General features: G+C 38.4%; 1 protein-coding gene and 1 long non-coding RNA gene across 3 annotated transcripts in view; both read left to right on the top strand.

Moving 5' to 3' along the window:
• LOC134800861 (uncharacterized) overlaps nt 1-24,137 on the top strand; it is a 176,467-nt gene that overhangs the window by 64,204 nt on the left and 88,126 nt on the right. The window lies entirely within an intron of this gene.
• On the top strand, nt 18,074-22,141 carry LOC134800929 (cilia- and flagella-associated protein 144-like). Of its 2 annotated transcripts, XR_010145595.1 has the most exons (5): nt 18,074-18,184; nt 19,105-19,233; nt 20,239-20,398; nt 21,294-21,553; nt 21,741-22,141. XR_010145595.1 is itself a non-coding variant. In XM_063773459.1 (4 exons), the coding sequence occupies exons 2-4, from the start codon at nt 19,110-19,112 to the stop codon at nt 21,424-21,426; spliced, it is 417 nt and encodes a 138-aa protein (XP_063629529.1). In that variant the 5' UTR covers nt 18,074-18,184; nt 19,105-19,109; the 3' UTR covers nt 21,427-22,141. The 2 variants fall into 2 exon arrangements, 1 of the variants encoding a protein (XP_063629529.1); XM_063773459.1 differs by having other exon boundaries at nt 21,294-22,141.

Raw genomic sequence — 24,137 nt, 5'->3', positions numbered from 1 at the left:
TTTCAATTCTATTAGTAGAATTTAAATGCCGGGTACTGGAGATATTATCGAACGAAATACGCGAAATCAAGTGGTCGCAATTCAAAAATCGGCCCCCAGTTGCTGTCTATATCAGAAAATATCGTTCTCCAAATAACTGCAAGACTAAAAATTTCAAACACAGACAATAGGTTAAAGTATCTAGACTAGAAACTCTTTGGTACGAGCTGGGGTTCGAACCCACGACCTTCGACCCTAGTATTTCAAATACAACCGCCTTGTATTTGAAATACTTAAGTTACTAACGTTCCTACCCAGTGAAACAATTTTGTATTTAATAATACATCTTTCTACGAAGTTTAAAATTCCTAGCTTAAAATAAAACTTGAATCCCTTACAAACTTTCATCCCCTTCTTAACCCTCTTAGGGCTTGAATTTCTTAAAATCTCTTTTTATCTCTATAACACATTATAAGGTACTTGTGTAATCAAAAAAATGTGGATAAATATTCACCAAGCGTAAATATGTGAAAATTATTTACAAAATGAAAACCTCAAATCCCATTATTTGTGTCCAAACAGAGATGATTAATGGACCTTTGATGTATCAAAGCAAATAAACCCCGAACGAATGAAACACATTAGTACTAAGTTAATATATACAGGAGGTCTCTTCTAATTCAAAAATTTGTTACTGGTTTTGATCTGATATTAAATTAAATACGAACTTGAAGATCGCTCAAGCTGAGGGCCGATTTTTGAATTCCGATCGCTCGATTTCGGCTCTCGCAAATCGGTGGAAAACGGAGAAATGCTGATTTTTAGGGTTCCGTACCCAAAAGGTAAAACGGGACCCTATTACTAAGACTTCGCTGTCCGTCCGTCCGTCCGTCCGTCCGTCTGTCTGTCACCAGGCTGTATCTCACGAACCGTGATAGCTAGACAGTTGAAATTTTCACAGATGATGTATTTCTGTTGCCGCTATAACAACAAATACTAAAAACAGAATAAAATAAAGATTTAAATGGGGCTCCCATACAACAAACGTGATCTTTGACCAAAGTTGAGCAACGTCGGGCGTGGTTAATACTTGGATGACCGTTTTTTTTTGTAATTTTTTTCTGTTTTTTTTTTCATTATGGTACGGAACCCTTCGTGCGCGAGTCCGACTCGCACTTGCCCGTTTTTTTTAATACGAGTGATAGGAATTGCGAATCTTGTGGTATTGACGACTCGTTTTCAATTATATTAGTAGAATTTACATGCCTAGTAGTGGAGATATTATTGAACGAAATACACGAAATCGTACGGTCGAAATTCAGAAATCGGGCCCCTGATTGGTGCATGCGAAATTGGTTTGTAGTAGCATTTTTTTAATAATTTAATATCTATTTTTGTTTATCCTATTTATATATATTTTTTAATATTTTACATCAGCTATTAATATTTAAATTAATCTAATAAATACCAACGAATTCGTAAAACTTTTCAACAATTTCCCTTACAAAGAATGTTAAAACATTAGGTACAAGAAAACTTGAATAAAGTTTTGTGTTACGTTTTTAGCGTTCCGTGGTCAACAGGGAAAAAACCAAGAAGAAATCGGCTAACTAAACGTCGTCTCAAAGACATCGCTTTTTAGCGATAAGACCGCATATTGTTTACCTCTATACGGAAGCTAGTAAAATAGTTTTGTTGCTAAAGTTAGACCAAGAAAGTCTGCAACGATTTTGATAGCACACGCAGTGCAAGTGTTGTTTTTAAATGTCAATCTTCTATGAAAGAAATCGTTGCAGACTTATCTTGACCTAACTCTAGTAAACAAACTAAAAGCTGTAAATACATGTAGGTTTTAGGGCTAAAATTAGCCATTGCCAAGGGCACTTAATCGCCATTAGAAACGGATGCACGAAGGCTAAGGCCGACAGACGGTGCATACTAATCAGATACAAGTGCAATGCAATGCAGGGCCCACCAGGGCGGTACCTATGTGTACCTACGGAAATCATTTAGGTACCTATGTGTACGGGACATGCCTGTATGTATAAACATATTATTAATATAATATACAAATATAGTCTGTATCTTTAGGTATTTAAATAAAAGTAAACAAAATCTACCCTCAAATAGCTCCTAAAGCCAGTTGAGGGTAGATGAAAACATTACACGATCAAATAATGCAGGTTTAAGTCAGGTCGTTCAGTGACAGATCTAGGCGCTTTTTAATGTTTTTACTACCCGAAAATTAACAAATTGTTTATACTTTTATTTATAAGTATATAAAGATACAGAGTGTATCGACCCGCCTCAGCTTCGCACGGGTTAACAAATTATACGCCTAAACCTTCTTCAAGAATCACTCTATTGATAGGTGAACACCGCATATTTATCGAGAACATACAAACAGACAGACGCGGCGGGGGACTTGGGGACTTGGGGAGTGATGTGTGTATATGTGTGTATGCTTGGGGAAGTAAGTCCCTGTACTGTACCTAATATGTATTTAAAAATATTTTGGCTTTACCATGGCATTAAAACCAGGTAGGTACCGAAACGGTAAAGGATGACTCACGCTACCCAGGCGTCCGATATGTATTTTTCTATGACGGCTGATCGGTGATCACGTGGTGCTTTCCATAGAAAACGAAGCGCCGGAAGCTCCGGCCCGGCCCTGGCCCGGTCTAGCGTGAGTCATCCTTAACTCGTGTCGTTCCACGGACGGACAGTTATGTATAAAAGCGCCCATTATTGGGCTGAAATATACGACAAGCTGCATTGGGGAGATGTGGCGTGTGGTTGCGGCTTGGTATTTAATAAAATAAAAGGAAATAATCAAGCCACATTCCAATTTCAGTAGTTCCAATGACATTTGACACCAAAAATGCGTTTTTTGGCGCGGGATCAATGATTATCTTTGATATACAGAATGATTTTACTATGTGTAGTCATAGTTTGAGAAGTGAATATTTGTGTGGCTACCACCAGTTTGGCACTGACGTAAACGCTATCGAGAACGTACCTTACTTTCTATGTATCTCACTCGTATATTAGTGCGAGCAAAATGTATAGAAAGTAAATTACGTAGACGTTAGGGTATATGTTAGTTTTGATACTGTCAGTGACTCATGGTACGGGTACAAGTAACTTTTAACCGTCAACGGCCGCCATAAAGCCGCCTACACAATCGAACTGCCCGATTCAAACTTTGAGATACGTCAATTAATAGATCTAGAAACGATATGGATTAGATATGTCAGTGTCAAATGTAATGTTTCTTGAAACAAAAACGTCTCTTAAAACCGCCGGAAGCCGGAAGTTATGCTCGATCTCATAACAAAACGACGTTGGTGCTAAAATTAAATTAAATTTGGCATTAACATTTACGTAACATTTTATCTATGTTTGGTACTAGGTTTTAACTCACTCACTGTGTTTTTAAAGTGGATGAAAATCTTTTTTTTTACGCATTTCTATCTAACGAATTTCCCACGTACGTATATTATGTATCGCTAAAAAGTTTCGTACCCGAGGAATGTCAACGGGACTCTATCACAAAGCTTCTGAAATCCGTCGGGATGGCCGTTTATCTATCATCGGGCTGTATCTTATGAATCATAATAAGGTGTATTGGGATAACTTAGAAAGTGAAGTAATTTTGAAAATGGCAAATAAAGCCGGTTATACAACTTTGTCAGTAGTAAAGGCGCGAAATTCGAATTTTCTGTGGGACTATAACCCCCCGCAGCTACATTTTTGAAATTTGCCGCTCTTTTCTACTGACGGAAATGGCTTGACAGACTTTATCTATAAAACCGGGAGCACTTCATATTCTAGGAATACGTATACTAAGTAAGTACAGTCGCCATCAGATATATCGGAGCGGCCAAGGTGTTTACAATATCTGAAGACGCGCTCTAACGCTCTGACAATAGAGGCGTGTTCCGATATTTGTGAGCACCTTGGCCGCTCCGATATATCTGATGGCGACTGTACATGGGTTATTACTAATGCGAAAATAAACTAATTATTCAATAAAACTTTCATGTATTCGAGCATATGAATTACCGTTAATAGGTAAAATAGGTAGGTATGTAGGTAGGTGAGTGAAAGAAGGTTAACAAAGATAGTGTATAAGGGAGAAGTGGGAGTGGGAGGTGGAAGGGGTAGACCTCGGCGGACTTTCTCTGATCGGATTAGGGAAATCCTGAAGAAAGGCCAGGTCCAGAGCACCCTAAACCGGCGAGCGTGTATGAGGAATGTTATGAAAGTGAAGGAAGTGAAAGAGGTATGTCAGGATCGTAGCAAGTGGAAATCCGTGGTCTCTGCCTACCCCTCCGGGAAATAGGCGTGATTATATGTATGTAATATCATAAAGTAATTTATTCTATGGTAATATGTATGTTAATAGGTATAATGATTGACCGATTTGACAGGAATAATAGGAAATGATTTTCTAAAGCATGATTTTATATGCGCACATTTCCTTACTTTATATTAATAAATTGCAAGGATTGTAAAATTATTAATAAGTTTGGGACTCTAATAAAACGTAAAGCTTTATAACCTTAAATGTTATGACAAATAAGTTATCTCAAAGCACGCTTAAACCTTATGTAAGGTAAACGTACTGGTGCTCGACGCGGTCCCAGTACCTACATGTCATCTTGAAACTTAAGTCATTGTCAATAGAGGTGACAGCAAGGTGTCATCTATTGGGCATTAGCATGTCGAGCACTAGTACGTTTACCTTATGGAGTGAACGCTTTAAGCTCACTTATTAATCTATGCCTTAATCTGCCACTAAACTAGCAATGTGCCATAGAGGATTTTCATAAATTGCATGAAAATGTTCTCGGTATTTTTTTCTGCACGATTATTTCTATGACACTATAGACGCCAATAATCGACGTAAATGTTAAATGAAACAGTCGTCAACAGTTAGAGTTAGATCAAGAAAAGTCTGCAGCGATTTTGATAGCCCACGCAGTGTAAGTGTTATTTTAAACGTCAAACTTCTATGAAATTATGACATATAAATAACAGTTGCACTGCGTGGGCTCTCAAAATCACTGCAGACTTCTTGGACTCACTATAAGTACATAGAATAATAATCCTTAATCTGAACGAGAACTTTCTATGGTTCTTTTTTTTTAGCATTAGAAATAAGGTAACCAATCTTGATGTGTCTTTTAATTGAAAAACATATTTTATAAATAAGTCACGGCAAATTTGTAACAATTATGAATCTAATACGATCATTTATATTTTTCTGCTTTCATAAGTAATAGTTACTGATTTTCAAAAAGCGTTTTTCAATTAAAAGACATGTCAAGATCGCTTACCTTCTTTCAAGTTCTTTCTAATGCTAAGAAAATCGAACTATAGGTAAGTGGAAACATGCACGAGAATCTCATGAATGTTTCCAGAAATTACCGAAATTTTTTGACAATGTTCTGCAACTTACACATTGCTACACTAAACTAACCTGCCATGGACCGAAACTCGTTCGTAAAGTTGTCGGATTCAGTGGAGAGCGGTCGTACGGCCGGCACGGGGCATCGCGAGCGACTGACGCGTAGGAGGTGCAAGAGATTCGCGGTACGTAAAAGTGCGGTGAGCTTAGAAAGAACTGATGAAGGAATGGGATATTTTGATTTGAAAATTTAAATAGTACCTTTGAAAAGAAAAATAAACTAACTTATCTATAAAATAAAACTAAAAACTAATACTTTACTTAATTACTTGGTTGGCGCGGTGACCCAAAATGAGTCTTGGGCTCCAACACAAGAGCACGCCACTTTGATCGGTCCAGAGCGGTATCCAGCCAGCTTTCGCCGACTAATACTAAATAAAATTAAAATACATCTAAGAAATTGGACCCCTTTGGCATGGTGCCGAGGACGCTGGCAGCATTTCCCCGCTGTATTGCGATGCTAACACGAAAATAATTCAAAAGTCCAAAAAATATGTCGTCTTATATCGTACCTAACTTAAGTATTAAGCTTGAAGTATTAAAAGTGCCTAATCAGAGGCTGACTTTACAGTCTAGAACTCTAGATGATATAGATCCTGCAGAAATCTGTATTATATAGGTACCGTTGAATTTAAAGCCAAGTTATCAAACGTGATAATGCCAAATATCAGCTTTTCAGCTAAGATCAGAAGTGTTAAAAAAATTGAGTCACCTGACACTTTTCTGGAATGCTTCTGTTGAAATTCCAATTTTCCAGGTCCTTTTTGACCCAAATAGGAAATTAAAGAAACATTTAAAAAAGCGCTCAAACGTGATTCTGGTATAAAAATAAATGAAAATACTCGTATTGAACGTTTGTTTAAAAAGCGTAACGTTTACACAAACTCTCAAAAATGACCGAAAACAAAAAATTTTTATTTACATTTTGGTGATTTCGGTGATTTAAAATGAAGAAACAACTTTAAATCTTCAAAGATGATTTCAATTAATCACCAACTGAGGCGACAATTGCTCAAAATTTATGAGGTAACATTAGCTAAGCCCCTTTTCAGCTTTAAACGTCCTCAAGAGTCACACAAACCCGCCTCGAAAAAACCGCTTCCATACAATCGAAATTACGGAGTGAAACATGTCCACTTAAAATACGTGAGTGACCCGTTTTAATATATATGTATATATAATTATAATATAATACCTTTAAACGAGCAATTCTTGTTTATTTATATTTATTTATTTATATGTATATATATATTTCGGGGATCTCGGAAACGACTCTAACGATTTCGATGAAATTTGCTATATGGGGGTTTTCGGGGCTGAAAAATCGATCTAGCTAGGTCTTATCTCTGGGAAAACGCGCATTCTCGAGTTTTTATATATTTTCCGAGCTAAGCTCGGTCTTCCAGATATTATAATTTAATAAAGAAACTCTCTTTTCTCTTTATTACAAGGCTATTATGCTATCGATTGTCGATCACTGTCACTGTTTTTCAAGTAACTTTTTGGCATTATTATTTTTTACATTTGAGAAAATTTCTTAATGGAAAATTTTAAAATATTCACACTTTTTGCTAGGCACTGCACCGGGACCTCCTGCTTAGACACTATCACCTACCCACTAGGTTACGAGGCCATTAAAATATAAATATGTATATTTCAATATTTGCTTACACGGAATATTACGCGAAACTCTGCGTAGGGGGCGCCACTTCCACAATCCACTTAGAGAATATAACCAAACGGAGTGGTCATTAACAGGCGCTCTCCTCTGTCGAAAATAGGCGGCCAATGGTCAACCACATGTATGGACTGACGTTTATCTGACATGGCTATGTTTACGTTACGTATACATTTGATGTGCCCCTCCCCCGCAAAAAACGGCAGACTATTTTGTACCGAAAATTATAGACATGGCGTCTCCGTTGGTTATATCCTCTAATAAGGCACTGTATGTATAAGTTAATCTGGGGTTTACTAGCTAGCTTAGTGCTGCACTCTGGCGGCAGGACATTGCAGTAATACCCCGTATTCAACAGGTTTCACCCTGTAGATGCATTTGCTTTATTAAACCAATCGAAACAATCGCATACCTGGCTTCTAAAGTCCAACAAGTGAAAACGCTACCATTCACTCAATTATATACCTTAAATACTAGAAAACACAGTTTAATTTCCAATTTCCAAGGGTCTACGAGTTTCGTAGCAGTTCGTAGCAGCGTAGCACGTCTACGGAGAAGTTGGTAACTTATTTGTTGAAATGTTTGGCAAACAACATGGAGTTTCATTATGACGATCTTGAGAGTCTGAGGTCCTTTGAGAACTATCCAGAAACTATATTGTTATTAAGGTTGCATAATAAAGGATGACTCACGGTAGACCGGGCCGGGGCCCGGAGCTTCGTTTTCTAGGGAAAGCACGTGATAACCGATCAGCCGTCATAGGAAATGACATGTCGGACGCCTCGGCCCGGGCACGGCCCGGTCTAGCGTGAGCCATCCTTAAGATTGTTGACGTTATTTTACTCGATAATAGCATTTTCACAGATAAGACGTGTTGTGTTAAAACAGTTTATCTTTATGCTGGCCGTAATTTGCGGTCTTTGAACGCATCATGGAGGGTTTATGATGTGTGTGTAGATAAAGACAATAGTACATTGTGCAACGAGGGGGGTAAGCGAGATTTTGTAAACGCGAGGTCTAGAATTAAAGACTCGAGGTTACAATATTCTTACCCCCGGAGTTACATAAATACGGTGACATTTCAAACATTCTTCCGCCATATTATCATTTGACAGGTGACAAAAATCGATCTAGCTAGGTCTTATCTCTGGGAAAACGCGCATTATTGAGTTATTATATGTTTTCCGAGCAAAGCTCTGTCTCCCAGATATTAATAACATTAAGTAGGGATATAATATGAAATTGAAGTTACCCTTTGCTAAGAAAAAGCAGAGTTTCACGCATGAGTTCCACATTATACCCTTTATCCGCGTACAGCTGACCGCGCGGAAAATAATAAGATATTGCCCGGTACGGCCGCGACATGCTAAATTAATATAGGGGAGGACAGGGAGGAAGGAGCATGACACAAAAAGATCTAGGTACATTTACTTGGTCATCCTAAATACCGTTGGGCTGATAGAGTGGAGGCAGATCTCCGTGAGCTCGGCGTCGGCGAAAGCTGGCGGGATACCGCTCTGGACCGATCAAATAGTGGCGTGCTCTTGTGTTGGAGGCCAAGACTCATTTTGGGTCTCCGCGCCAACCAAGTAAGTAAGTACATTAGTGGAAGCGTGACGAGTATAGCGTGGCTACCTGTAGAAATCTGGTACTATATACATATGAATTTAAAACTAAGTTATTAAACGTTATTTAGTGATTGGTGCTTTCGTTGTCACTAGGAGTAAAAAATAATGTTTTTTATCTTATGAAATGTTTTTAGTAAATAGGTAGGTAATTGTATTTCAACACTACGTAAATAACGTTTTTGTGATAAATTCAGTCCATATTGCGGGCTTACTGTCGTAAGTATCCATACAAAAAATTCTTCTCGATCCCGCGGCGTGGCAACCAAATCTCCGATCACTGGTTATCATGCCAAATACCGGCTTCTTAGCTTTATCAGAAGTATTAAAAAATAGTATCATTTACCCGAATATTTTCTAGAATGCCCCAGAAGATATGTTTCAACTTTTTATTTTGACTTTTCGTCAGCGAATTCCTATTTTTTTGCATTAAAAGGTTTTTATTTCAGAATTAGCTAGCAGGTCGCCATAGGCTACGGAGACTACTTACCATGGCAGTCGGCTTAAGCAAGCAGTATGCTTGTTTGCCACCGACGTGGTATACAATAAGCTTTTTTGGATTCTTCTTACTTAAATGCTACGTATCTGGCCTTAGAAATTTTGATTCAACTAATTATTAGATGCAGACAGTTAAAATACTTTTATTTCTGATATTTTTTGCGAGTCACGTGTTGGTTAATTATCGGAGTAATTATATTGATCAAATTTATTTCTTACTACTTAAGATCGTTTTGTTTTGTAGAAGTTTTGTATTACCTAACCCATAAGTTCCGCTAATTATCTTTTTTAGAGCAGTGGGACGTGATCTGCATGAGTTTATTAAATATTATAATTTTTAGTTTGTGGTCCGTTTATCCCAATTCTACCCTAAGCGGACCCTCGCGGCTCGCTGCGCTCCACGGATTTAATAAAACACGGTAAGAGCTCAGGTATCATGATGAGTACTTCATTTATTGTTTTTATTAAAAGCCTACAGGCTACAGGCCTAGGAGCTAGGCCAAGGTGAGCGTTCCTTTTATTTTTTGCCATTTTTATACATTGTGACCTTTTTTGCCACTTTTGTGTTATTTCTAGTCAGGATCGCGAGACCTTTTCATCCTTATAGGAGAAAAAAAGTGTTCTAAAATTTCCACACATTTTTCAATCTTTCCTTTTTAAACCACCATTCAAAGTATATGGAGAAATAGTAACACAATAGGAAAAAATACTGGGACATTTTTTATCCCATTAGGATCGAAAGAGCTCGTGATTCTGAGTAGAAATAACATAAAAATGGCAAAAAATAAAAGAAACGCTCATGTAGGCATTTTTTGTTAATGTGAGAAAGGGTTTTGGTAGCAAACACATACCCCGGCCACATACTCGACGAGTGGCATGGCTACTTCCCATGCCACTCGTACTCACACGAGGGAAGTAGGCAGAGACGTAGTGTGACCGCGCTACTTGTCATGCTCCTCATCATGCTCCTCTCGTCATGCCCACCGCTCCCTATTTTGTCGGTTTTTTGGCGCGAGTCAAAGGATCGGTCGCGCGAGTAGGACAGTGTGTGGCCGGAACGGGCAAGTGCGAGCATCTTTCTCTGTCACTCTAATAGGGGATATTACTGCAATGTTCTGCCGCCAGAGTGCAGCACTATCGACTCAGTAAATTATGGTAAATTCATAGACTAACTTATACATACTGTGCCTTAAACTGTTTTTTGACAAGTTTTCACAGACTATAAAATATGACATTGATGCATCAAGGCGATTTATGTTAACAAGGGCCTACCGGTAAACGCGAAAATCGAAATTTAGTTATCTGCCTCTTTATCGCTCGACTTTGCAAGAGTGATAGAGAGATTAGATAACGAAATTTCAATTTTCTTGTTTCGCGGTAGGCTATGTGTCAATGTGGTTTGTTTACTGTATGTGCCACAAAGGTGCCACCTACGCAGAGCTTTGCCTAATATTCCCTATTCCGCCTTCATTTGAGTAAGAGAGAAAGATCCTCGCAATTTACGAATTTCGATTTTTGTGGTAGGCCCCCAGAGCGAGGAGCATAGGTAGTAATAAGAGCAAAAGGTCGAAATCGAATTTTCCGCTTGAGAGTTGCAATACCATAAATATACAAATAAATATGTATATATTTGTTGGTAGGTAGGTAATCTGCAGCTAAACATATTAATAACAGGCAAGCCTTTTTGCAAGGGGGAAGTAACCTTTTTCAACCTTAGCACTCGTGTTTAAGGTTCAAATCGGGTTGAACTTATGAATCACTGAACTGACTTATCTTAAAATTAATTAGGTACCGAAACTGACTATTTTGCATATATCTTTTGTCTTTCGTAAAACGGGGAGGTCTGAAAAGGGTTAGAAATAGGGTCTTTCCATCCTTATCGCCACTCGGTAATAGGTCAATTTATTAAAATGACGAGTTTAAAAGCTTGCAAAGATTAATCGCTGTAATATAAATCTGTCTTTTTAAGCATTTGCCATCGCTGTGTGAAATGGGGTACAAAAGGTCATTTTAGTTGCTTTTGCCATAAAGGGGCTGAATTTTGAATGCTAATAATTAGTAGTTTGTGTTACAAGGGATCAAAATGATATATTTCCGTCAAGGGCGCGTACATTGAATCCTGAATGAAGCGATGGATTCCACAATAGAATCCCGAACGTAGTGAGGGATTCTAAAGTAGAATCCTGAGCGTAATGAGCTAATGAGGGATTCAAGTGTTAACGCCCAAGACGAAATAATTTTGATACCGTGTGACACATACTGCTTTTCACATCAACTATGAGGAAACTAAAGAAATCTTAGTGTTAACCACTGACTTAATATTAGAAATAGACACACAGAGCGGAACAAAAACGTCAACAAAATGTGGGTCAGAATGACATTAGCGGAAAATTTGCATTGATGATAAAAACGCTTACGTAAATTTTGAGTCAAGATAAATATTTTGTACGGAAAAGAACTTACTGTCGTAAGCATTAAGTGTCAAATTTGTAAACATTAGTACCAACACTGTTAAAACTTTTAAGTCCGATGGCACTAAACGTAACGTCACCATTGTATTTACGTCAAACAACGTCAAACGAGAATAATGAACGAATAGAGTCCCTTTGGTACATTTTAATAGGTATTACTGTACAGAAAAATCAAAGTAATAAATGAAACAAATTGAATTTGATCGGGAGTTCAAATAAAATTAATTCATGGTAACAACCCTTGTAAGTTATCATAAAACAAATTTATTTTTAATAAGTAAGCATTCGTCTTTAAATACTATTTTCCTTGAAATAAATTCAACTTATTAAATAACTGTGTATTTTAGATCTACATAATACTCTTCGCGCTTTAGTTCTTTGCAATATAGTGCACGGGGACATTTAGGTCGCTACTGGTACTGATTGGTTATGGTCTTTATCAAAAAATCCTGTGGTTGTCACTGTGTTCAGACAGGTTTAGCATTTACAGTTAGTCGATGACCTTATTGGTCGTGTATATGTCGGAAACAAGGAAATGGGCTGAACACACAAGTGCCGTTTTGCCTTTGTTTAAAACTGCATCACCCCTATCTCTTGCTATAATAGCAGTCCACTCTGCACGTCGCATAGGTTTTCTTGGAAATCTTGAATTTAAACATAATATTATATGTTACGAATTCCATATAAAAATAAAAAAGTATTAACCTCACATCGACTCATTAGATTTTTGTTCCTTCACATCCCTTCTTTGGTACTAACAAAATAATTTATTCAAAACCATGAAATTACCACCAGATTACATAAATTATGTAATGCTATCCAAAGCACTAACCGAAAGAAATACATTCCATGCTTTTTCCTTGTTTTATCATTGTTATTTTTGCATATTTTTACGACTTTGTTGACAACTTCACATTTGAGCGGTCCATACAAGACTAAACGAAAAAGTAACGCGTGATCTGTTTTAACGTTACTTTTGCGGGGCCATTTTTTGCGGCTGATTGGGTATCCAGTTCTTATTCTATATCAATGGTGTTAACACAATTATTATGTTTCAAAATATTATTCAAGCTAAAAAAAGAATGCAAAAAATTACAAAAACAGTGTCCTAGAACAGAAAAGTGCCACTTTGATCCCCCCTAGCAGGGAGGAAAAGTGCCACTTTAATCCCTCCTAGCGGGGAAGAAAAAGCCCTTTTCCGAATAAGTGATGTGAAAAATATAATAACTATTAACAAAAAAAAAACGCCCTACGCTTTATGCAAAAAAAAATCCATTTCATATCAAAAATGCCCTACATCATTTTGGAAAAGAGCTGATATTCTGCAAACTGCTGGATCGATATCTATGAAACATAGCTAAGAACCACCGCAAGGAAACTCGCTTTCACGTAAAAGACCGCATTGGAGTCGGCCCATCCGTTGGAGAGCTACGATGCCACAGACAGACAGACAGACATTGGAGTCAAATATATAACACCCCTCTAGCTTTTTGCGTCGGTGGTTTAACACATTCAACACCAAGAACCCGACTGTCGGGTACACTGTTCGTAGCGACTACGCGCTACATACGACGAAACCGTGGCTACGCGCTACGAGCGTAACCCGTAGCACTTAGTGGTATTGAATGTGTTAAAGTAGTCGGTGATTGTTATTTTATTAGGGAGTATTACTACAATGTTCTGCCGCCAGAGTGCAGCACTAATTTGTTTAGTAAACCATAGAGTAACTTATACATTTTGACAAGTTTTCACTATGACATTGATGCATCAAAGCCTTCGAGCAACACCGGCTTCCGACACATCGGAAGGGAGGGGCCCAAGCGATATCTCACCGTACAAATCTTTCTGCCATTTTTCGCGGGGGGAAAGGTGCACACAGTCGCACTTCTCACACACTTACATACAAAATCCAATCTGTAATGACGACACAAATACATAGAAAATGACACACGTCAAAGACAAATCTTGCAAACCTCGATCTCTTTTTGTGTACATTTTCGTTGAAGTATGTTATTGTATTCTGAGAGATGAGAAGTCGGATTTGTCGCTCGACCGATCCGCAATTTGTACTGAGCGAGCAAAATCGATAAATCCAACAATTACATGAGACTAAATTATAATAATTGTGTTTGAATGTAATTAAACGTATGATATGTAAAAAAAATATTACATGTGAAATGTAACACTTTCTTTTTGTAAATTTGATGTCCCCGACCTCTTTTTATAACAAAAAACCGAGCAAACAGGCATTTTTGTGCAGCAGTGTTCACGCGCGCGTCTGGACTCGGTCTAGTGAAAAATCCAAGTGCAACTAGTTTTATTACCCGCGCTAGATTAGATTGACGCGCTAATCTTGTACCTCGGCAGAGGGGAAATAGTGCGAATGCCGCCTCCCTTCCGTGTTGCTCGAAGATCAAAGCCGTTTGTTTACAGGTGGCCTACCACGAAACGCGAAAATCGAATTTTCTTTATCTGCCTCTCTATCGATCGAATAAGCAAGAGTGATAGAGAGGCAGAAACCGAACTTTCGATTGTCGTGTTTCACGGTAGGCCTTGTGATTGGCCTAGTGACGCCCTCTACGCAGAGTTTTGCCTAATATTCCCTATAATAAGTTTTTGGCAAAAATTTCATTTTTGGTACAAGCTTTTATCGCTGACTGTACTTTTCTTACGACAGACAACTAATACTCATCGAAACAATTCTAAAAATCCCTAACACAATTAGGTTGCGTTGTTTCATCACAGAGTTCCTATGGCCACCTCCTGTCTCCATCATCAGATCAGTTCGACAGTACCATATTATTGTATTGACATCAGAACTACATACAGCTGCCAATTTTCATGACGCTACGATCCTTGGAAGATGGTTAAATTAGTTACCTTACATTCCATTACATAGTTACATACAGGTCGTGGGTTCCTATGGCCACCTCCTGTCTCCATTATCAGATCAGTTCGACAGTACCATATTATTGTATTGACATCAGAACTACATACAGCTGCCAATTTTCATGACGCTACGATCCTTGGAAGATGGTTAAATTAGTTACCTTAGATTCCATTACATAGTTACATACAGGTCGTGGGTTCCTATGGCCACCCCCTGTCGCCATCATCAGATCAGTTCGACAGTACCTTATTATTGTATTGTCATCAGAACTACATCCTAATAAAAGCTTGTTAAAAAGCGGTGCGTTCTCCTGATTCAATCACTATATTTCACTACAATGCCATTTGCTTTGAGTTTTGCGCTTTCCACCTCTTTGGTTTAGTAACCTACCGTTTTGTGCTTCGAGCAACACCGGCTTCCGACACATCGGAAGGGAGGGGCCCAAGCGATATCTCACCGTACAAATCTTTCTGCCATTTTTCGCGGGGGGAAAGGTGCACACAGTCGCACTTCTCACACACTTACATACAAAATCCAATCTGTAATGACGACACAAATCACTGAAATATGAAACCTATGGAAGTGAAACGTCAACGAATAATGCGTGCCACTGTGACGTCATCTTAGAACTAAACATGGCGGTTTTAGTGCTGCCCAGAAGATTTTTACTGTTACTAGGTTTTATCGATACATCGATACCTTTTTAACGTTCTCGGCTCATTTTATTTAAAATACTAATTATGTATTATTTGTGGAGTTTATGTTTTAATAGGAAGTAAGTAAATAAATAAAAATTCTTTATTAGTATATTGTTATGTGAAAAGATACTTTGATTTAGTAAGATGTGTGGAGTCTAGGACAATTTCGTGCTTCAAATTTGACAGGTAAACGAGATGACGCTGTACTACTCAATACATATTGCGATTTTTGCGGTAACACTGATTTTCAAAAGTTGACGTTTGACAACTTATAGTGTAAACAACTTTATTTACGGTATTTGACACATTATGACTGACGTATATAGAGATGTAACTAACGCAAATCGATTGTCACAGCAAGCGATTACGATTGGATGGCACGTAGACTGAGGTATCGAATTGTGACGTATAATGAATTTTTATTTGAGATTTAAATAAAGCTAGAATTATATGGTTTTCCCGCAAGCTACCGGTCGGTCGGTGTATTTAACACACCGACCGAGTAGGTCGCACCCATTGTCAAAATTTGAAACTAACTGGGGATCTATTTTAAAGTTTATTTATGTTATTTCTGTGTCAAATTTGTTGTCTGTTAAGTGACGATAAATATATCCATATTTACAGTTAATTATCCACCTTTTCCTTATTTTTATTAAAAGAAAAATGAAAAATTCATATCGATTTACTTAGACGACTACCGATTCATAATGATGGTGTTCGGCCAACCCTAAAATTAAAAAAAAAAAGACGTAGAACGTAAACGTTCGCAGTGCAGTTGTTTTCCTTTGTGATTTCGATGTGCAAAACATTTTACGTAGTGTTGCTGTAGTGAGTGACAGACGTCAAATACCGTAAATAACGTTGTTTACACTATAGTGACCGCAAAACACATGGCGCAGTACAGCGCCATCTGTTTTGGATGTCAGAATAAGTGTACGTGTTTTTCTTGGACTTTACCTCTCTATTACAATCAATTTTGTTGTGTTGCTAACCCTGAAGTCTGTAACACACTACCGCACTGCACCTCGACCTTGGTGCGCCGTATCTATAAGTGAGAGCGATACAAAATTCAAGCTTATTAAGCGACGGGTGAAAAAAAACAAAACACCTTCAGAACATTTTTTTATTACAAAAATAAGGAATGACTTCCGCTCTTCAACTTCTTCAACATTTATTCAGCAAATAGGCCACAAGGGCATTTTTATACGTCAAAATAATAACAATACATTAACCATTTTATAAATTACAACTATATGTATATAGTCTCTTAATGTCGAATTATATAAAAAAACTATAATAATGATATAAAAAAGCCCGCAGGGCAGCTTGTGGAGTAACGACCCCACGGACCCGAGTGCTCCCGAGAGTCGGTCAGTGTCTCCATCTCCAGCTCTTTCTTTTTATGTTCATTTCTTGGTAAGCTATAAAAATGATTTAATTATTAAATTAAGATAATTTAGTTGGTTTGAAGCGGGGTAGCATGATAAAATAAGAAAATATAAATAGGCAATCATAATATATCGATATCAAAGTCGATAAATAAAGTACAACCCTAGCTGAAATGTTTACATTATTTAAGCGTATAAATATAGTTAAATAAATCCAATCACTTCATGATCTATAACTGCACAGAAGAACCTTGCTATTTATAATGTGAAACATCCTTAAATTTCCCAGGAACATTAACAATAACCAATATTTTTCATGTAAATTATAGCGTACCTGTGTATGGTTAAAGATGGCTGATTTGGTGGTTTTCTTATGCCGCACCCTAATACACTACACACTGGCATATTCGCGACGTAATTATTCACATTTGGCTTCAATTATTTTCAATCACAAGCAAAATATTGAAAGATAATTAATAATTTTAATTTTCACCACGACTTTTTGACAGGACAAGTACCTGCTGAACTGACAGACAATGACATTTGCGTGACTAAACATGGCGGATTTTCGGCCGCATTAGGTATTTACGTATTTTCATGGAACACTTTATGTCCGTACTGAAATACTGTCACCTTTTTTTGCTATGGGTTACAGTGCTGAGTAAAAACGAGATAGATATATATTTATGTGTGTGCCGTCAAAATGGGTGCTATTTCTATAAGCAATTGTACGTATAGAACAATATGTCTTGTCCCTATTATATAGGTCTATGACACAAATACATAGAAAATGACACACGTTAAAGACAAATCTTGCAAACCTCGATCTCTTTTTGTGTACGGACGAGTGACAAGGGTCACAACACGCACACTAACACATTTTCGTTGAAGTATGTTATTGTATTCTGAGAGATGAGAAGTCGGATTTGTCGCTCAACCGATCCGCAATTTGTACTGAGCGAGCAAAATCGATAAATCCAACAATTACATGAGACTAAAATATAATAATTGTGTTTGAATGTAATTAAACGTATGATATGTAAAAAAAAATATTACATGTGAAATGTAACACTTTCTTTTTGTAAATTTGATGTCCCCGACCTCTTTTTATAACAAAAAACCGAGCAAACAGGCATTTTTGTGCAGCAGTGTTCACGCGCGCGTCTGGTCTCGGTCTAGTGAAAAATCCAAGTGCAACTAGTTTTATTACCCGCGCTAGATTAGATTGACGCGCTAATCTTGTACCTCGGCAGAGGGGAAATAGTGCGAATGCCGCCTCCCTTCCGTGTTGCTCGAAGGTTTTGTGCAAAGAATATAATACTCACTAGTTTTGTGCTTATGATACAGGGCCCGCCTGTTATTCAATATTTACAGTTTTGACTTTTGTCAATGTCATTGACAAACATAAACACAAACATTTAGGCAAGAAATTATTTATCCAACATTTTTTATACATTATTTATACAGATAATTATCATCAAAAGGTAAGGTTATCAACTTTTGTCTATATTATTATGTATTCATTATTATGTAGAGCTGGCAGCTTCCTCGCACAAAGAATAAGTATTGCGATACAGCGAGGAAATGCTGCCAGCATCTACGGCACCATTCCGCAGGGGGATAGGTTGTAATTATTTATTTTAAGATTAGTTTTATTTATTTTTAGATTTAGTTTTTAAGTTTTGTAGGTTAGTTATTTTATTATGTTTTGTTTCTAGGTATGTATTATATTAAGTTTGTATGCACTAATAATTTTATTATGTATTATATTTATTGTAACGAGAAAACTATCAGAGCCTGGGATATTATAGTACATTACGATAAAAGTGTGAAAGTGATGAAAAATTAAAACACGACGGGAGTAAAATGGTTTTAAATCGACACGAGTTGCGAATTACCTAATATTCGCACATGTATCGTACAGAGTGAGTAAGTTGTATGCACCCATATTTTTACACTTGACTGTTCATGTATTGAGAACTATGTGAGGTGCGCATTAAAGAGTATTGTATTTTATTGTAATGCATACATACCTATATTATTACATATCCCTATAAGCCCATACTTGATGTAGTACTTGGCATGAAAACTTAACGTGATCTGACTCTATCTCACAATAACTTTGAAAACCGCGATATTCCTATACCCGCAGGGTAAGCGATGCAATTTTGGGTGTCAGTGCCAGCCTTAGAAGATAGGTATAGCCAAATGGAGGCGCCTTATCTGTAATTTTCAGTACAAAACATCTGCCGATTTTTGCGGGTCAGTCCATACAATGAGTATGACCATTGGCCGCCTATTTTCAACAGAGGGGAACGCCTGTTAATGGCTACTCCGTTTGGTTATATCCTCTAAGGTGTCAGCAGTTATCCTTAAATATAACATACGTACTCGTATTTTTCAGCAAATATGGGTGACGGAAAATGCACGTTCGGAACTCGCCCCCCAGTCGACCTGCAGATGCTCAACGAGAAGATCAACCGGGAGGTGAAGCACTTTAGGAACTACAAGACTTACCGGCCTAACTTTGGATGTTAGTTAAGATAAGATAACATAAGATAAGATAAATGGGAAAATGCCGATGACAGGGTCGAGTGGAGAAAACGAGGGGAGACCTTTTCCCAGCAGTGGGACACTAAAGTAGGCTAAAAAAAAGGATAAGATAAGATAAGATAGTTCTTTATTGTAGTTGTGTATAGTCAGGGGTGCGAAACTCCTGACTTCGGCCAAGCTCGGCTCCGCTCGGCTCAGCATTGCTTCGAGCAATTATTAGGGCTGGCACCACTTGACTTCCTTTTGCGTGCACGACCACAGATAAGATAATCACTTGAATTTTGACAACCCTAAATAGCCGAAAGGGATAGTGCCATATATTTTTGTAGGAAGTTTCCTTTCTGTACGGTAGTACTATTATTTATTCTGTGGTATAGTCGTTTTGAAAATAGTAAATACTTGCTAGTAGAAGGTACAGGGTGCCGGCATCTACTTTTTGCAGGACATTTTCTGCAGAGAAGTAAGGAAAAAGTGTTGCGGAAGGGGTCGCACTCGCTTTGTTGTCGTCCCGTAGGCCTCATAGCTTTGGTCTAATGTAACTTGTATCGATTTAGAAGTAGCCGTTAATGATATTTAGAAAATGGCAGCAATTTTGATCATTGTCAGGCACGTAGGATCGACCGCCCATAAAATAAAGAATTTCGCGCCTTTTTCAACAGACAAAGTTGACTTGCTAGTGTTGGTAGGAACTCGAGTCTCTGAATTTGAAGAACTCTACTCGTTCTTACTAAATAACTTCAGACTCTAGACTCCGAGTCCTTTATTGACTTTCTTAAGCGCAACTCAAAAGGACTCGAGCCTCCGAATAAAGACTCCGTCAACAATTTTGTAGGTATTCTAAAACTTACGAGTAACTACTTCCATATTAGTGCGATTGAGAAAGAGCGTTTCGTTCCGCTTCTCTGCGAACAATAGTCATCTTGGCTAGGCCCCCAGAGAACTCAAAGGACTCGTGTCTTCACCAACACTACACTATTCTTCACAGCTCTGCCTGTCGCCACAAAGTTCTACGCGCGGCACGACCAACTCACAGACGAATCAGAAGAGCAGATAAAAAAGATCGCCGGCTATGCCTACAACGTGGCCCAGACGAGGGCCAAGGGACCACACAGCAAGTACCCTGCGCCTGTCACTGAGAGCCATGTGTAAGACTTCTTTAACACACAACACACTTAGCGCCACTTGCACCATCCTACTAAACCGGCTTAACCGGTTAAACCTGGAGTTACCATGGTTACCAATCACAGACCAACCCCTATAGACAGAGCTTATAGGATGACTCGCGGTCACCACTCACCACTCGTGCGCGTAATAGCGCTTATATAACATTGCTCGCGCGCCGCTCCGATCAGTTGCGCCCAAGGTTTGTTGACTTGCGTCGCGAACAAAATGACCAATAGTAGGCTCTATAGGCGGATTTCTGTGTTACCAATACACCCCAGGTTAGTGAGATGGTGCACGGTGCTTATATAGGTAATAGTATTAGCGTCTGCCCGATACTTTGTCAGCGTGTGAACGATGATTGATAAACATTCTCCATATCATATGTCCTTTCCCGAGCCTCATACAATCTGCAAATTTAACCATTCATTCTTTCACCAAATTTTGTCAAAATCTGTTCAGCGATTTAAGCGTGAAGAGGTAACCACAGACAAACAGACATGAAGTTACTGTCACAATTATAATTTTATTAACCTTTTCGACGCCGTGTCAAACACAAAAGCTGTCACTCGGACGCCACGTCACCGAAATGTCAAAACTGAAATTGAACTTTATGCATATGCACGTAGGTCTATGTTACTCTGTGGTCTGTGACCGATTAATCGGTCTTTGGCGTTGAACCTGCGGTGCGGATATACCAGTCATTGGCGTCCAAAAGGTTAATAAAATCTTGCAAGTCGATATTTACCTAATTTGAATAGCCGTATCGTTTTATAACTTAACATGACAATACAATAATCTCGTACCAAGTAGAGTCAGCAAAGATTGTTTCACAAAAAAATGTTAGTACCTACCTAACTTGTTGTTTTTTTCCTATAGATACGGCTGGTATACAACCCCTCTTGTGCCCATGGACCGTAACGACACGCGTTTCTACCACCCGAAGAAGGAGAGCACCCACACCAAGATAGAGGTCATCATTCGCATGTGCAACCCCAAGAAGAAGGGTTAACACCACAAACTACACAGACACCGCGCTATGAAGAGTTTACACAACGTCACCTTAAATATGATCAATTACACTTGTGAAATCTTAGAGGGTATAAAAACGGAGTAGCCATTAACAGGCGTTCCCCTCTGTCGAAAAGGTATCGTCTTGGGTCGTCCCATTCGTTTTTTGTCAAGTTCTTAAATTAGTCCTATTCTGCTTTCGTCACGCATTCTACATTGAAAGCCACCGACGATTGTGACGAATGTAAAATGGGACACGAAATCAGAATAGGACTAATTTAAGAACTTGGCAAAAAACGAATGGGACGACCCAAGACGATACCGTCGAAAATAGGCGGCCAATGGTCATATTTGTATGTACTGACATTTATTTGACATAGCTATTTTTACGTAACGTATTCATTTGTTTGTTTGTTCGAGGGAGTTAAAAGGCAGGCCCAGCAAAAAGAAAAGTGGCGATTACTCCACCTACAAGAGCATAGGCTCTTAAATACTGATGATGATACATTTGACGTGCCCCTCCCCCGCAAAAATAGGCTGACTATTTTGTACCGAAAATTACATACATGGCGTCTCCGTTTGGTTATATCCTCTAGCCACGAAATCTATATTTTATATTTGCATGCTTAATTAAGTAGAGTTATGGTGGACTATATAACTAATATTGTAATAACTAACTGTAACCCATATTCCGCAAATAAACAATCATTCATTCATTCTAAGTGTGAAATACTACAATTCGAGCAACAAAACTGAGTTGTATTCTACACTATTTTATACTATTCAACCCAGGTACGCTCCAATAGCTAAATTCTTGTAAATATTTTATAATTTACACGATAACTAGTTGTAATTATAAGCGCAACTGAAATAAGTGATCGCGCTCCCATACAAAATTCGTACGGGGTCGCTTATGTGTGTTGACTTAGATTCTCTTGTGTTCCGTCTAGTAGTTGAGGTCTGTGATCATCAACACACACAATGGTGTCAGGAATTTTTTTTTTTAAATGTAATTAGACTTTTCTTTCTGAGGTCATCATTCTTAGAATTTTGAATTAATATAAAGTAACGCAGAAGATTAACCTTTTGGACGCCAATGACCGATATATCCGCACCGCAGGTTCAACGCCAAAGACTGATTAATCGGTCACAGACCACAGAGCAACATAGACCTACGTGCATATGCATAAAGTTCAATTTCAGTTTTGACACTTCGGTGACGTGGCGTCCGCGTAACAGCTTTTGTGTTTGACACGGCGTCGAAAAGGTTAATAAACAAAGTTACTTACAATATGATTCATCTAAAGTTATGGCTTTCCCTTAATTTTTATTTTCTTTTAACTGCTAGAGTTGAACCAAGAAAAGTCTGCAACGATTTTGATAGCACACGCAGTGCAAGTGTTATTTTAAACCTCAAACCTCTATGAAACTATGACATATAAATAATACTTGCCCTTTGCACTACGTGTGCTATCAAAATCGTTGCAGACTTGTCTTGTTCTAACTCTATTATATTGCGAGTATGTACTACAGGATCGAAAGCATTACGGTTGATTTAGACGACGCGCGAATTCGCATGCGATTTTAGTTACATTGCGGACTGTTGGTTACGTCCAATTCAACCGACCGATCAAAAACCGCAATGTAATGAAACTCTCGCATGCGAGTTCTCGCACCGTCTAAATGAGCCCTTATACTTACAGAAAACTCTAAAATATTAAGATTTAAGAATAAAATGTTCATATTTTGTTCTCCCATTTATTAATTATAATCTAATCAACATAATTTAAGCTATTTCTATTTCGTTTCGACCCGGCCGCGACCTGAGGGGCTACCGTGAAAACCGATATTCGCAAATTGCGGGGATCTTTCTCTTGTACTCCAATGAAGGCGTAAAGCCTCCTCCACACTCGGACGCGAATCGCGGCGCGAAGCCGCGAACGCGAGTGTGGAGTCGATTTTCGCAGACAGCGAACTCGACTCCACACTCGCGTTCGCGGCTTCGCCCGCGATTCACGCGCATAGTCTGGAGGGGGCTTAATAAGAGTGACAGAGAAAAATGCTCGCAATTTGCGAACTTCGATTTTCGCAGTTACAGCCCTGGTTCCATCCTCTAGGTCTCTTTTGCTTGTAGTCGGTCTTTTCTAGAGGCCTCGAGTGCGCTGCGGCCACTCGATTCCTGGAACAATTTAACAAAGAGTATTACTGCAATGTTCTGCCGCCAGAGTGCAGCACTAATTTGTTTAGTAAACCATAGAGTAACTTAATACATACTAGGGCTTAAACAGTTTTTTGACAAGTTTTCACTATGTCATTGATGCACCAAGGCGGTTGGTGGTTATAGGTGGCCTACCGCGAAACGCAAAAATCGAAATTTCTTTATTTGCCTCTCTACTCTCTATTGCTCGAATATGCAAGAGTGATAGAGAAGCAGAAACCGAACTTTCCATTGTCGTGTTTCACGGTAGGCCATGTGATTGACCTAGTCACCTAGTGACGCATGATGTGTCATGGACGATGTCAATGAGGTTTGTTTACTGTATGTGCTAGTGGTGCCACCTATGCAGAGCTTTGCCTAATATTCCCTATTTGATAAGTTTTTCACAAGCTTTTATGGCTGACTATACTTTTTAACCGACTTCCAAATCTCAAAAGGAGATTCTCTTTTTTTCTATTTCTAATTCTGTCTAGCTATCACGGTTCATGAGATAC

This window comes from Cydia splendana, chromosome 20 (genome assembly GCF_910591565.1).
Source record: "Cydia splendana chromosome 20, ilCydSple1.2, whole genome shotgun sequence".
NCBI classification, from domain to species: Eukaryota; Metazoa; Arthropoda; class Insecta; order Lepidoptera; family Tortricidae; genus Cydia; species Cydia splendana.
Note: the sequence above shows the minus strand (reverse complement) of the source record. Positions and strands in the feature narration are given on the sequence as shown.

What these genes read in the sequence shown, in the direction of transcription:
- LOC134800929 (XM_063773459.1), top strand. Translation starts at nt 19,110, where the DNA reads ATGGGTGACGGAAAATGCACGTTCGGAACTCGCCCCCCAGTCGACCTG. An exon ending in TTACCGGCCTAACTTTGGAT is followed by an intron (nt 19,234 to 20,238) that starts GTTAGTTAAGAT and finishes TATTCTTCACAG; the next exon opens with CTCTGCCTGTCGCCACAAAG. An exon ending in CCTGTCACTGAGAGCCATGT is followed by an intron (nt 20,399 to 21,293) that starts GTAAGACTTCTT and finishes TTTTTCCTATAG; the next exon opens with ATACGGCTGGTATACAACCC.